The sequence below is a fragment of the Rhamphochromis longiceps genome, linkage group LG13 (assembly GCF_057381845.1).
Source record: "Rhamphochromis longiceps isolate RC_006_pf linkage group LG13, R_longiceps_female_GT1.1, whole genome shotgun sequence".
NCBI lineage: Eukaryota > Metazoa > Chordata > Actinopteri > Cichliformes > Cichlidae > Rhamphochromis > Rhamphochromis longiceps.
Window position 1 is genome coordinate 1,866,284 of NC_140569.1, and position 16,051 is coordinate 1,882,334.

Sequence of the window (16,051 nt, forward strand, 5' to 3'; positions counted from 1 at the left end):
CCATACAACCTGCCCTGTATAATAATATATCTCCCTCTGGTATCCGCCACAGTTGATAGTGGAATAAATGGAATCCCCTTCCTAATTAGAATAGCCACACCCCGTGATCTATCCTCAAATTTTGAGCTAAATATTTGGCTTACCCATGTTTTTTTTAGTTTAATTTGTTCACTTGATCGGAGGTGTGTTTCCTGCAGATATACAACATCGGATCTCAATGATTTTAAATGAGTAAAAACCCTTGTGCGTTTAACCGGATTATTTCTACCTTTAACATTCCATGTTATAAAACGAAGAGGCAGATGACTTTGCGAGCTTGCCATTCAGGTACCAAAATGCAGGTGCAGAAAAAATATGTCCCAACCTCTGGACCCCCCCCCCCCAAAAAAGAAAGAGGGGGAGAAGGAAAAAAAAAAGAGGGAAAAAAATAAATAAATAAAACGAGCCTCAAAACCCCATGCTGATCTACTATTATCCCTGAGATCGCAACCCTCCAGGCTAGGATAGCACAGTGACTAAACGTACTGTTAACCCTCAAACAGCCCCTCAGCTGGGCAAATATATAACATTTAATAACTAAACAAAACTCCAAAACTTATATTTTCCACTTTCCCCGTGTTTATTCTAATCAAATGCCCCAGAATAACAGCAATATCTCGAACATATCAAAAATCGGAACGAAGAAGGAAGGCAGAGTATTCATAATCAATTAAATCAAAAATCATTCTACCTTCCGGCCTTTTATGACTATGGCCCAATTATTTACTTGACATCTCCCCAGCACCGACGTATAACTATGTCCCTTGAGTTCAAGCAATCACACATGTGGAGTCCAACTTATCTTTTCTCACACGGCTGTACCTCTCACGGCCGTCGTAAGTCTTTTTTGATAAAGTCTATTGCAGCCGCTGGGTCGGTGAAACGATTGTCCTGTCCCGTCGGTGAAGTGATGCGGAGAACAGCTGGAAACAAAAGTCCAAACTTAACGCCAGCCTCGGAGCAAACGTTTAGCCTCCATAAAAGCAGCTCGTTTCTTTGCCACCATTGCTGTAAAATCAGGAAAAATGCTTATCTTCATGTCCTGCAGCAGCAACGGCTGCGACTTGGCGGCCCTTCGGAACACCTCTTCCTTGTCTTGGTAATAGTGAAACTTCACCACGATTGCCCTGGGGGAGTTTCCCTGTTGACCCAAGCTTCGATGAGCGCGGTCCAGCATCGGAGTAAAGTCGAGGCCCAGTATGTCTTTCAGCATTGTAGCAATAGCTGCCGTAGGTTTCCCGGTGTTTTCAAAGCCCTCCTTCACCCCTACAATGCGTGCATTGCACCGGCGTTGTCGCCCCTCGATGTCGTCCAACTTGCTGGTCAACTTAGCAACGTCCGATTTCAGCTTGCTAACCTCGTTTTCCAACTCCACTGTCCGGTCTGAAGAAGCATTCAAGTCAAGTCAACTTTATTTGTCAATTCTGCCACATGTACAGGACATACAGAGAATAGAAATTTCGTTACTCTCAAACCCTAGTGATTAAAAAATGCAAATAAAATAATTAAAAAGTAAAAATTTAAATAAATACAATACAATTTTACGTATAACAAAAAAAAAGCTATACAATATACAACATTCAAAGCAAACTCAACACTTTCCAAACGGGTCTCTTGCTTCTCCAGATCTTCTTTGATTGTGTCTATTTTATCATTTAAATCTTTCGTGCTTGAATCGATACGGGCCAATATCCTCTTTTCAGAGCTAGCAATAGCTCTCATAATCTCACTCATGTCATGGGGTGGTGCCTCCGGTCTGTCCTCAGCATGGTCCGAGGCTTTTGCGGCCTGCTCTTTCCCCGATCTAGTTTTGCTCATATTTCGTACACCGTAGCCTTGAAGATGTAAAAAGTGCCTCAGAGCAGCACACGGGCGTGTTATCGTACTGTTGTTAAAAGTTCGTTAGTTTTGGAGCAATGGAATTATGAAAAAAGTTAGTCCATTGAGGAGCCCTGTACAACACGTCTTCACATGGCTACCAGACACGCCCCCCGTCATTTTGTTATTATTCAATTCAGAACTGCCCAGACCAGACACAGTGACGTTTCACCAGAATCCCTTTGATCTCTGGTCTTCTTTATGACATCAGCACACGAAAACCTATAAATAGGGGAGAGGTTCTCACTCTTGTCAGTCTTTCAAAGAGAGTGGAAGAATTCACTAGGCAGGAAAACACTTAAACTACTCGAAACTTCCGTTTCTGACACAGTTGACCGTCTTTTTAAAAAATCTTTTAGTTAGTACAGAGATTTAGCATCAACTTCAATTTGAAATATGAGTCTGTCAAATCCTGTTGTATGCAACATGAGAGCCGAGAACGAAAAACTTCAACAGCAAATCAAAGAGCTGAAAAATGAGAATAAAACTCTCAAACAACAAAACTCTACCATACGTGACCTTAAAGTCGAGAACGCCGACCTTAAGGAGCAAAAAAGAGAGCTCATAAATGAGAACAAGATTCTCCAAAAAAACATTGAAGTTCTCTTCAAACGAAGTGGGTTCTCTAAAAACAAGAGGAAAAGAGACCTGCAACTAGAGAATGAAACAATTCACTTCAAAATTCAAGAGCTGGAATATTGGAACCAAATTCTAAAGGATTTAAACAGCTCCAAAACCAAAGAGATCCAGCAACAGAAAGAGGTGATGCAGGAAATGGAGGCAGAAATCAGAGAGTTGCAAAGCAGCAAGACAGGCTTGGTTATAAAAGTGGGAGACATGGAAAAGGACAACCAGTCTTTAAGAGAGGAAAATGATGTGATGATAAAACGCATGTGTGAGCTGAAAAGGGACTTTGAAAAGGAAAAAGATGACATGCAACAGGAAATACAGGCTGTTAAAACTGAGCTCCATCAGGCAAACACAGCCTTTAAAGAGTTACAAGAGAGTGAAGAAAGAAAAAGGATCATGAATGAGGAAAACAAAACAACGGACAGTGAACAGCTCAGACAGACCCTGGAACTCCAATGCTTTGCACATGAAATTGACATATTGAGGCATAACGAACTTCTTGAACAGGACCTCCAGGAGCTTTCCAAAAGGAGTGGTGATTCTCAAAAAGAACTGAAACCACACGATGAGGGTGTGAAAGGAGAATCCCAGATCTTCAAAGCCACTGAGAAAGACTCCCAACATGATTTTAACGTGACCAACAGAGAAAAGGAGTTGTTGTGCCATGAATTTGAGGAAAAGAAAAGAGAGCTTGAAGAGGTCAAGAAAAATCTGTATGATTCACAGGAAGCCTTGACAACAGAAGACATGGCGTTGCAAACCCAAGCTCAGACTCCCAAAGTTTCACAGGAAGCACATAACGATCTGATAAACAACTACGATGTCCAAGTTGACATACTCAAACAACAAAATAAGGCCTTAGAAAATAAGGTTAGTGACCTTACCAAAAAGATGTGGAATGGACGGGAAGCGATGAGACAAATGGAAAAGAACTTTCAAGAACAAAGGAAGCTACTCGAAAATCTCCGAGGAGAATTCGAGGAAATTTAGCACAACTACGACTTTGGCCCTCCCTATTAAACCTGGTTAACGCAGGTTCAATAGGGCTATAACTTAGACAATGGAAGTTCATTTGATTTAATTGGCCCAAAATGAGTGACTGCACCCAGACACTCAGTAGCAAAAGAATTACAGAGATTCAAGAGAGAAAACTGTTTCTGCATAGACTCCTATAGTACTGCAAGTTGTGTCATCGCTTGGTGTCCTGCATAGAGTGCAGGTTTAAGGTATCTACGTATCTTTCAGAATTAGAAGCTATGCTGCGTCAGGGGTTATAACAGCTGTGCCCCCCCCCCCAACCGGTCGAGGCAGATGGCCGCCCCTCACTGAGCCTGGTTCTGCCGAAAGTTTCTTCCTGTTAAAAGGGAGTTTTTCTTTCCCACCGTCACCAATGGCCTCGATGACTGATAACCTTCACAGACACTGTCATCAAGGGTTTGCTCACAGGGGATCATCTGATTGTTGGGGGGTTTTCTCTCTTATATTGTATGGTCTTTACCTTACAATATAAACAGCCGAGAAGCGGCTATTTTTGCGATCCGGTGCTTTAGAAATACATCTTAGCTGAACTGAACTCCATAACATCTGGACCGAAATGCCTGCACACAACGGTAGGCATTTCAATCAAGAGCTCTGTCCAAAACGTTCAATGACAAGCATCAGCACCAGGATTGTTTTTTAGCTCACCAACAGTTCATGTTCCATACCCAGTTTTTATTGTGACTGCAACTTTGTAAGACTGGGTTGGGAGATGTTCTTGTGGTGAGCTTTTATTCACATAATTGGTTTCTTTAATAGTGAAATAAAATAAATTTGTATAACTGGAAACAGCGTTCTCATGTGTGATTATCACATTGTATTCTTTAAACCATGTAACAGAATATATAATATATATAATTTACTCATAGTCATATTAATGTCTAATGTGATTGAGTTTCCTCATCTCTACTTATGTGCTGACGTGTTCACTGAGGCCATTGTATGGTCCATTTTGGCTGCATTTCCATGTTTTAAACATGAAATTTGCTTATTTAAAGGGTGTCTCATGTATCTCTTATGCAGAAATATGTGTTGCCTAGCTGGACAAATGTAGCACAGGTCTACTATTATTGGCCTAATGTATTTTAACAATCATTTCAGCATCCAGATAATCTCTTTCATACTCCCTTAGATGAATTTAGCCAGGTTGTCATGAAATAGGCATTTGAAACAATAACTACCAGTATCTTCGAATGTGTGTGATTGCACTAATCCTACACATTCTTTGCAAGACAACTGGGTGCTTTTATGTAAAGAATGATCTGAGAACACTGAGGCTAATGAAGTAACAAGAGAAACATAGTAAGTAGTCTTTCAGTTTGCATGATCAATTTGGATTATTGTTCATTTTCATTTACCATGTCAACATGTTTTAGAGCAACGTTTTCTGATTTTGAGCTCTTTTAGGTGTAAGTCATCGTCAGTGATTACCCTAAGCCCAAAGCAACACCAAACATGGGCAACCAAAATGCATCATTTTGTTAGCATGTAATTGTTCTCCCAATTCTTAGAAATCAGGAAACAACAAAAATAACAATTTTAACTTACAGACATGAAACACTCCCCCACCCTGGAAAAAAGTCCATTTTGCCTTTTACAAAAATATAAGGTTAGTGTAATGTTAGATTTTGCATTACTACCTATGACTGAGACCTCAAAGGTAATTCCTCGACTGCTTCAGTAACAGCCTGGTTGATTTTAACAAGTTAAGTAAATTTGCGGTCAATTTAGACTCAATTCAAAATCTCCTACTTGGGACGAACACTAAATGTAAATAGCTGACTTTCTAAATAAACCTATCCATCTTTGCAAGGTCAATTTTTGCTTTCATTAAATTCCAAATGTTTAGCCATAATTAGCTTAGCTGTCCTACTCTTGTTACTGCTCTTTCCTACTGCTGTTACAATCTTGTTGCATTATATTTCATTTTGAAATGCAAAGATATATATCTAAAATCTTGTAACTAATAATAATAAAACAAGAAGTCTTCCCCTTACACCCAGAAAGCTGAGAATTCTTATTTTTGATCATATGTTTTGTCTGTATAGATATTTTTTATTTACAAAGTCAAATTTACAGAATCTAAAACAGATTTAAGATCTTTACTGTTTTATGGTTAAAACTAATTTGATGTTGTTCCAACCTTAAATAAATAAAAGCACACAGACCGATGTGAACGTTTACTGTTTATTTCTGTGTATTTACATCATCATTGCTTAATTGCACAGTTTGAGATTTCAGACTATAAATATGCTGAATTTAAGATGACATGAAGAAATAAAATAAAATCATTTAAAAGTTGGATCCATTGGTAACGAGAGAAAACCGCCCTCAGTGTCTCGGCGTCTTTCTTCCTCCAATCAGCAGCGGCACTGACTGCCGCACTGCTCCTGATTGGAGCAGAGCCTTCACCTGTACGTGACACCCCGCCCACCTCCCTCCTAATTCTTCTACTTCTTCTTCTCCTCCTGTCTCTGCTTTCTGTACGCTTCGTGGGCCTCTATGATCTCCTTGACAACGGACGGGTCGTCCAAAGTCGACACGTCGCCGAGATCCTCAGTTGTTTCCATGGCAACCTTCCTCAGGATCCGCCTCATGATCTTACCTGAGCGGGTCTTCGGCAGCCGCGTCACCACCTGACAGACAAGAGTGGCAAACTGAGCTCTGATTGGACGACATAGCTGAACGCCAGCAAATAATGTGATCAATAATATAATCAACCGACAAATTACAAATGAAGAAGAAGAAAAACGTTTTGGTTTTGTAAAATGGACCGAAGCAGGAAACAATCAGAATATATGAATGTAAATATTCCAGATCACAGCTAAATATTTATGTAAATCTTCCTGTTTGTTGTTGTTTCTGGTACTTCCTGTTTCCTGCTGAGGGGTGTGGAGGCGAGTTCAGACACACACTGACCAGGAAGTGCTCGGGGACGGCGTATTTGGCGATCTTGGTGGCGACGAGGTCTCTGAGCTGCTGCAGCACGGCGGGAGCGTCATCACTGAGGTCCTCCTTTAAAACCACGAAGGCAAAAGGCACTGAGGGCGCGCACACACACACACACACACACACACACACACACACACACACACACACACACACACACACACACACACACACACACACACACACTCTCAGTGTAAACTTCGACAAACATCTGGAATCAGACCTAAATCTTCTGACTGGACAGTTGCACTGCCCCTCAGCACTCTGACTTGTTTCTCTACGTTTCTGACTCTGCCTGCAGACTCAGTGACGGCCCAGCAGGGGGCAGCAGAGTCTCATGCGCTTGATGTCATCATCATTAATAAAACCAATCAGGCTTTTTCATCTCTCCCCTTCCTTCCCTCCTTCCTCGTGTCCTTACCTTCTCCTTTGATGTCATGTGGGATTCCTATGACAGCTGTTTCTGGAACAGCTGGATGTTCGTCCTGCAGGGAAGAGCACATGCGTGTCAGCTGCTCGAAATCACAAATATTGAAGATGCACCTGTGGTATCCATATCAATCTCCTACGTCGCCTCGTTCTCGACTGATGGCTTCCACGTGATTTTCAGAAAACTTGACCTGTGACCTTGACCTCGGGGTCAGATCCTTCAAAATCCTTCAAATGTGCTCAAAGGTTTAAAGAGAGTAATACTTGGCACGTTTCTGAGGCCTGTGTGCGTCTCACCAGAGCGTCCTCGATCTCAGCCGTGCCGAGGCGGTGACCGCTCACATTGATGACATCATCCATGCGGCCCGTTATCTGGTAGAAACCGTCCTCTGAGCGGTAGGCTCCATCGCCGCTGAAGTAAAACCCTGAAATAAAAAAACGCGGCTCTCAGACGGTGACTCTACAAAACTACAGACGGCCAGGGTTTACGCTGTAGCACTGACCAGGATACGGTTTGAAATACGTGTCGACGAATCTCTGGTGGTCGCCGTAGATGCTCCGAGCAATCCCCGGCCATGGCTGACTGATGCACAGCGCTCCGGTGATGTCGTTACCTGACAGCTGCTCGCCCTGGTCAACAACAACACAACAGCAGGACACACAAACTGATGACAGAGGCCAGTTTAAAAGCAGCTGATAACATGTGCTTCTTTGCAGTCTATGCAGTTTTATTTCTCACAGCCAAAGAAGAAGGAAGTCAAATCTCGGCTCACCCTCAAAACTGAAAAGAGCCACACTTTAAAAAAACTAAAAACAACAAACATCACAACAAGCAGTTTGGTCAGTCTACAAGCTCTTGACATCGTTCAAAGAAGGTTAACAGACCGAAGACCACTCAAGTTATTTTTATTTGAATTATTTCCATTTCTCAACCTCAAACCTGCAGTTTCTCTAACCTCCAGCAGAGGCAGGAGTGATCCCCACAGACTCCCATGGTTACAGCCTGATACAGGAACCTGTTTTTTACTGTATGAAGGACTAAAGTTTGCATTATTAGGGGCGTGGCCTCTCTGACTAACAGGTGGATGCTAGCTCCACCCTGAACTGGACCCGTGGAGCGTGTCTGTGCTGCTGGAGACTTTTTAATGTTATTGAACAATTTCCAGTAAACAACTCAGACACTCAGAAAATAGGGAACGGGTCCCCTCCAGTTCATTCTGCTCTCTAACGTCTCACGTCTCCACCCTGACAGCGACGCCACTGTAAGTGGTCCGGTTAAATCCCGGACAACCAGCGGCTAAACTCTGAGAGGAGACTCTGAGAAAAATTCTCTGTATTTGTGTTTGGAATGTAAGATGTTTTTTCCGGAGGATTGTTTTTCCCCAACCTGTGTACAAGTGGGGGTGTTGGATTGTGTGTCCACAGGTGTTTGTACTTTGCGTCGTAATAAAATGACGGTAAAAGGCTCCGCCCACTTCCTATCCATGTCTTACCATGCAACGACTCTGTGAATGGACTGGAGAAGTGTAGTGGTAGAGTCCTCCGTCAGGAATGAGATATGTGTGTCGACTTTTTATTCTCCCTTAAAATTATTATGCCATAACGCTGCACAGAGCAGCTCTGCTAACAGCACTGATATGAGATAATACTTTAAATATATTTCCCCAGTAATTATCCAGGTTCGGACAAGACCACATCATGTGACCCTCATTTGCTGGATTATGTCCACACCTGGGACAGGCAGGATCGGTTTTTCGGAAAAATTTTGAAAGCCTCTCTCTTGTATAATGAAGACGATGAAGAATTTTAAACTGAATTAAACCATGGCGAATGCAAAGGGAGGAAGTATGTATACGATTCAAACAAGATCTCCACTCATCATCAGATAAATCCACCCCAATGTCTTTTTCCCAATTATTTTTAGTTTTTTCCCCAAGTAATAGGCCTTAAGCTCTGTATCAGTTTGTATATGGCGGAGATTCTCCTTTTGCCAAAAGGATCCATTTCCAAAATGGTATCCACTTGATTTTTAGGAGGTAGGTAGGGGAAAGAAGGAAACAATGCTTTTGCAAAACTTCGTATTTGCAGGTATCTAAACATATGTGAGGTTGGTATATTGTAATCTCTCATCAGAGCGTCAAAGGTGTTAAAAGTTTCTCCTGAAAATAAATTGTAAAAAAACTTAACCATAGAATATTTCCTGGTATACATCTTTGAGTATTGGTGCTAGTTTGTCTATAAACATTTTATATAGTTCAATAGGGAAACCATCAGGTCCCGGTGCCTTATTACTTTGCATTGATTTAATTACTTCGACAATTTCACTAATGGTTATCTCTCTATCAATTTCTGTTCTGTCATTTACCGATATTTGTGGAATCGGTAATCTATCAAGCGTTTCAGCAATCTTTTTTTCATCAACCGGATCTGAGGTATAAAGATTGGAATAGAACATTTTAAACTGGTCATTAATGGTTTTCGGATCAGACGTCTTTTCTCCAGAGGTTTTACAGATTTCAGAAATCGTGTTAGCTGATATGGATTGCTTAATTTGATGTGCCAAAAGTTTTCCGGCTCTTTCCCCATGTTCATAGAACTTTTGCCTTGATTTGAAAAATAAACGTTCTGTTTGCTGAATGGACCGAATTTTGTATTCTGAATTTAGTAATAATTTTCTCTTATATAGGTCTGGTGTTGGATTTTCTGCATATAAGCAGTCAATCTCTTTTATACTGTTGGCTAGGTTGTTCATTTGTTGTAAGTATTTCTTTTTTTGAAATGATACATATGAAATTATCTGGCCTCTAAGATAGGCCTTTAATGCCTCCCATACAACAGTCATTTTCATCCCTTGGGTTTGATTTGTCTCTAAGAAAAACTGTATTTGCTCAGAGACCATTTTTTAAAATGAGTCTTTAGTTAGGAGTAAAGGATCAAGTCGCCAGGCCGGTTTTTGACTTAAGCGTTCATAAAAATTTACATCTAATTGTACTGGACTGTGGTATGAGATAACAATAGAGTTGTATTGGCAATCTAAAACCTTGGGAAGAATTCTACTATCTACAACAAAAAAAATCGATCCGTGAGTATGACCGGTGCACTGGTGAGAAAAATGAGAATTGTTTAGATGTAGGATTTTTGTCCCTCCAGGGGTCAAAAAAAGCATAAGATTGCATAAAGGATTTAAGAACATTACCCGCTTTTGAAATTTTGCTATCAGGTTTTGGGTTTGATCTGTCAAGTTGAGGATTAAGTACGCAGTTAAAGTCACCACCCAGTATCAAATGGGACTCTGTTAAATCTGGCAGGTGTTTTAAAAAGGTACAATAAAAATTTGGGTCGTCCCAGTTTGGTCCATATACATTAGCAAGAATGACTTGTTTCCCATACAACCTGCCCTGTATAATAATATATCTCCCTCTGGTATCCGCCACAGTTGATAGTGGAATAAATGGAATCCCCTTCCTAATTAGAATAGCCACACCCCGTGATCTTTCCTCAAATTTTGAGCTAAATATTTGGCTTACCCATGTTTTTTTTAGTTTAATTTGTTCACTTGATCGGAGGTGTGTTTCCTGCAGATATACAACATCGGATCTCAATGATTTTAAATGAGTAAAAACCCTTGTGCGTTTAACCGGATTATTTCTACCTTTAACATTCCAGCTTATAAAACGAAGAGGCAGATGACTTTGCGAGCTTGCCATTCAGGTACCAAAATGCAGGTGCAGAAAAAATATGTCCCAACCTCTGGAACCCCCCCCCCCCCCCCCCCAAAAAAAAGAAAGAGGGGGAGAAGGAAAAAAAAAAGAGGGAAAAAAATAAATAAATAAAACGAGCCTCAAAACCCCATGCTGATCTACTATTATCCCTGAGATCGCAACCCTCCAGGCTAGGATAGCACAGTGACTAAACGTACTGTTAACCCTCAAACAGCCCCTCAGCTGGGCAAATATATAACATTTAATAACTAAACAAAACTCCAAAACTTATATTTTCCACTTTCCCCGTGTTTATTCTAATCAAATGCCCCAGAATAACAGCAATATCTCGAACATATCAAAAATCGGAACGAAGAAGGAAGGCAGAGTATTCATAATCAATTAAATCAAAAATCATTCTACCTTCCGGCCTTTTATGACTATGGCCCAATTATTTACTTGACATCTCCCCAGCACCGACGTATAACTATGTCCCTTGAGTTCAAGCAATCACACATGTGGAGTCCAACTTATCTTTTCTCACACGGCTGTACCTCTCACGGCCGTCGTAAGTCTTTTTTGATAAAGTCTATTGCAGCCGCTGGGTCGGTGAAACGATTGTCCTGTCCCGTCGGTGAAGTGATGCGGAGAACAGCTGGAAACAAAAGTCCAAACTTAACGCCAGCCTCGGAGCAAACGTTTAGCCTCCATAAAAGCAGCTCGTTTCTTTGCCACCATTGCTGTAAAATCAGGAAAAATGCTTATCTTCATGTCCTGCAGCAGCAACGGCTGCGACTTGGCGGCCCTTCGGAACACCTCTTCCTTGTCTTGGTAATAGTGAAACTTCACCACGATTGCCCTGGGGGAGTTTCCCTGTTGACCCAAGCTTCGATGAGCGCGGTCCAGCATCGGAGTAAAGTCGAGGCCCAGTATGTCTTTCAGCATTGTAGCAATAGCTGCCGTAGGTTTCCCGGTGTTTTCAAAGCCCTCCTTCACCCCTACAATGCGTGCATTGCACCGGCGTTGTTGCCCCTCGATGTCGTCCAACTTGCTGGTCAACTTAGCAACGTCCGATTTCAGCTTGCTAACCTCGTTTTCCAACTCCACTGTCCGGTCTGAAGAAGTATTCAAGTCAAGTCAACTTTATTTGTCAATTCTGCCACATGTACAGGACATACAGAGAATAGAAATTTCGTTACTCTCAAACCCTAGTGATTAAAAAATGCAAATAAAATAATTAAAAAGTAAAAATTTAAAGAAATACAATACAATTTTACGTATAACAAAAAAAAAGCTATACAATATACAACATTCAAAGCAAACTCAACACTTTCCAAACGGGTCTCTTGCTTCTCCAGATCTTCTTTGATTGTGTCTATTTTATCATTTAAATCTTTCGTGCTTGAATCGATACGGGCCAATATCCTCTTTTCAGAGCTAGCAATAGCTCTCATAATCTCACTCATGTCATGGGGTGGTGCCTCCGGTCTGTCCTCAGCATGGTCCGAGGCTTTTGCGGCCTGCTCTTTCCCCGATCTAGTTTTGCTCATATTTCGTACACCGTAGCCTTGAAGATGTAAAAAGTGCCTCAGAGCAGCACACGGGCGTGTTATCGTACTGTTGTTAAAAGTTCGTTAGTTTTGGAGCAATGGAATTATGAAAAAAGTTAGTCCATTGAGGAGCCCTGTACAACACGTCTTCACATGGCTACCAGACACGCCCCCCGTCATTTTGTTATTATTCAATTCAGAACTGCCCAGACCAGACACAGTGACGTTTCACCAGAATCCCTTTGATCTCTGGTCTTCTTTATGACATCAGCACCCGAAAACCTATAAATAGGGGAGAGGTTCTCACTCTTGTCAGTCTTTCAAAGAGAGTGGAAGAATTCACTAGGCAGGAAAACACTTAAACTACTCGAAACTTCCGTTTCTGACACAGTTGACCGTCTTTTTAAAAAATCTTTTAGTTGGTACAGAGATTTAGCATCAACTTCAATTTGAAATATGAGTCTGTCAAATCCTGTTGTATGCAACATGAGAGCCGAGAACGAAAAACTTCAACAGCAAATCAAAGAGCTGAAAAATGAGAATAAAACTCTCAAACAACAAAACTCTACCATACGTGACCTTAAAGTCGAGAACGCCGACCTTAAGGAGCAAAAAAGAGAGCTCATAAATGAGAACAAGATTCTCCAAAAAAACATTGAAGTTCTCTTCAAACGAAGTGGGTTCTCTAAAAACAAGAGGAAAAGAGACCTGCAACTAGAGAATGAAACAATTCACTTCAAAATTCAAGAGCTGGAATATTGGAACCAAATTCTAAAGGATTTAAACAGCTCCAAAACCAAAGAGATCCAGCAACAGAAAGAGGTGATGCAGGAAATGGAGGCAGAAATCAGAGAGTTGCAAAGCAGCAAGACAGGCTTGGTTATAAAAGTGGGAGACATGGAAAAGGACAACCAGTCTTTAAGAGAGGAAAATGATGTGATGATAAAACGCATGTGTGAGCTGAAAAGGGACTTTGAAAAGGAAAAAGATGACATGCAACAGGAAATACAGGCTGTTAAAACTGAGCTCCATCAGGCAAACACAGCCTTTAAAGAGTTACAAGAGAGTGAAGAAAGAAAAAGGATCATGAATGAGGAAAACAAAACAACGGACAGTGAACAGCTCAGACAGACCCTGGAACTCCAATGCTTTGCACATGAAATTGACATATTGAGGCATAACGAACTTCTTGAACAGGACCTCCAGGAGCTTTCCAAAAGGAGTGGTGATTCTCAAAAAGAACTGAAACCACACGATGAGGGTGTGAAAGGAGAATCACGGATCTCCAAAGCCACTGAGAAAGACTCCCAACATGATTTTAACGTGACCAACAGAGAAAAGGAGTTGTTGTGCCATGAATTTGAGGAAAAGAAAAGAGAGCTTGAAGAGGTCAAGAAAAATCTGTGTGATGTACAGGAAGCCTTGACAACAGAAGACATGGCGTTGCAAACCCAAGCTCAGACTCCCAAAGTTTCACAGGAAGCACATAACGATCTGATAAACAACTACGATGTCCAAGTTGACATACTCAAACAACAAAATAAGGCCTTAGAAAATAAGGTTAGTGACCTTACCAAAAAGATGTGGAATGGACGGGAAGCGATGAGACAAATGGAAAAGAACTTTCAAGAACAAAGGAAGCTACTCGAAAATCTCCGAGGAGAATTCGAGGAAATTTAGCACAACTAGGACTTTGGCCCTCCCTATTAAACCTGGTTAACGCAGGTTCAATAGGGCTATAACTTAGACAATGGAAGTTCATTTGATTTAATTGGCCCAAAATGAGTGACTGCACCCAGACACTCAGTAGCAAAAGAATTACAGAGATTCAAGAGAGAAAACTGTTTCTGCATAGACTCCTATAGTACTGCAAGTTGTGTCATCGCTTGGTGTCCTGCATAGAGTGCAGGTTTAAGGTATCTACGTATCTTTCAGAATTAGAAGCTATGCTGCGTCAGGGGTTATAACAGCTGTGCCCCCCCCCAACCGGTCGAGGCAGATGGCCGCCCCTCACTGAGCCTGGTTCTGCCGAAAGTTTCTTCCTGTTAAAAGGGAGTTTTTCTTTCCCACCGTCACCAATGGCCTCGATGACTGATAACCTTCACAGACACTGTCATCAAGGGTTTGCTCACAGGGGATCATCTGATTGTTGGGGGGTTTTCTCTCTTATATTGTATGGTCTTTACCTTACAATATAAACAGCCGAGAAGCGGCTATTTTTGCGATCCGGTGCTTTAGAAATACATCTTAGCTGAACTGAACTCCATAACATCTGGACCGAAATGCCTACACACAACGGTAGGCATTTCAATCAAGAGCTCTGTCCAAAACGTTCAGTGACAAGCATCAGCACCAGGATTGTTTTTTAGCTCACCAACAGTTTTTTATTGTAACTGCAACTTTGTAAGACTGGGTTGGGAGATGTTCTTGTGGTGAGCTTTTATTCACATAATTGGTTTCTTTAATAGTGAAATAAAATAAATTTGTATAACTGGAAACAGCGTTCTCATGTGTGATTATCACATTGTATTCTTTAAACCATGTAACAGAATATATAATATATATAATTTACTCATAGTCATATTAATGTCTAATGTGATTGAGTTTCCTCATCTCTACTTATGTGCTGATGTGTTCACTGAGGCCATTGTATGGTCCATTTTGGCTGCATTTCCATGTTTTAAACATGAAATTTGCTTATTTAAAGGGTGTCTCATGTATCTCTTATGCAGAAATATGTGTTGCCTAGCTGGACAAATGTAGCACAGGTCTACTATTATTGGCCTAATGTATTTTACCAATCATTTCAGCATCCAGATAATCTCTTTCATACTCCCTTAGATGAATTTAGCCTGGTTGTCATGAAATAGGCATTTGAAACAATAACTACCAGTATCTTCGAATGTGTGTGATTTCACTAATCCTACACATTCTTTGCAAGACAACTGGGTGCTTTTATGTAAAGAATGATCTGAGAACACTGAGGCTAATGAAGTAACAAGAGAAACATAGTAAGTAGTCTTTCAGTTTGCATGATCAATTTGGATTATTGTTCATTTTCATTTACCATGTCAACATGTTTTAGAGCAACGTTTTCTGATTTTGAGCTCTTTTAGGTGTAAGTCATCGTCAGTGATTACCCTAAGCCCAAAGCAACACCAAACATGGGCAACCAAAATGCATCATTTTGTTAGCATGTAATTGTTCTCCCAATTCTTAGAAATCAGGAAACAACAAAAATAACAATTTTAACTTACAGACATGAAACACTCCCCCACCCTGGAAAAAAGTCCATTTTGCCTTTTACAAAAATATAAGGTTAGTGTAATGTTAGATTTTGCATTACTACCTATGACTGAGACCTCAAAGGTAATTCCTCGACTGCTTCAGTAACAGCCTGGTTGATTTTAACAAGTTAAGTAAATTTGCGGTCAATTTAGACTCAATTCAAAATCTCCTACTTGGGACGAACACTAAATGTAAATAGCTGACTTTCTAAATAAACCTATCCATCTTTGCAAGGTCAATTTTTGCTTTCATTAAATTCCAAATGTTTAGCCATAATTAGCTTAGCTGTCCTACTCTTGTTACTGCTCTTTCCTACTGCTGTTACAATCTTGTTGCATTATATTTCATTTTGAAATGCAAAGATATATATCTAAAATCTTGTAACTAATAATAATAAAACAAGAAGTCTTCCCCTTACACCCAGAAAGCTGAGAATTCTTATTTTTGATCATATGTTTTGTCTGTATAGATATTTTTTATTTACAAAGTCAAATTTACAGAATCTAAAACAGATTTAAGATCTTTACTGTTTTATGGTTAAAACTAATT

General features: G+C 40.6%; 1 protein-coding gene across 1 annotated transcript; it reads right to left on the reverse strand.

Moving 5' to 3' along the window:
• Nucleotides 1-5,758: 5,758 nt before the first annotated feature.
• LOC146654991 (uncharacterized) lies at nt 5,759-12,214 on the reverse strand. Its single transcript, XM_085428831.1, has 7 exons — nt 12,004-12,214; nt 11,363-11,779; nt 7,467-7,697; nt 7,261-7,388; nt 6,956-7,019; nt 6,505-6,626; nt 5,759-6,221 (listed from the first exon to the last, which is right to left on the reverse strand). The coding sequence occupies exons 1-7, from the start codon at nt 12,212-12,214 to the stop codon at nt 6,036-6,038; spliced, it is 1,359 nt and encodes a 452-aa protein (XP_085284957.1). The 3' UTR covers nt 5,759-6,035.
• Between the last annotated feature and the right edge of the window lie 3,837 nt (nt 12,215-16,051).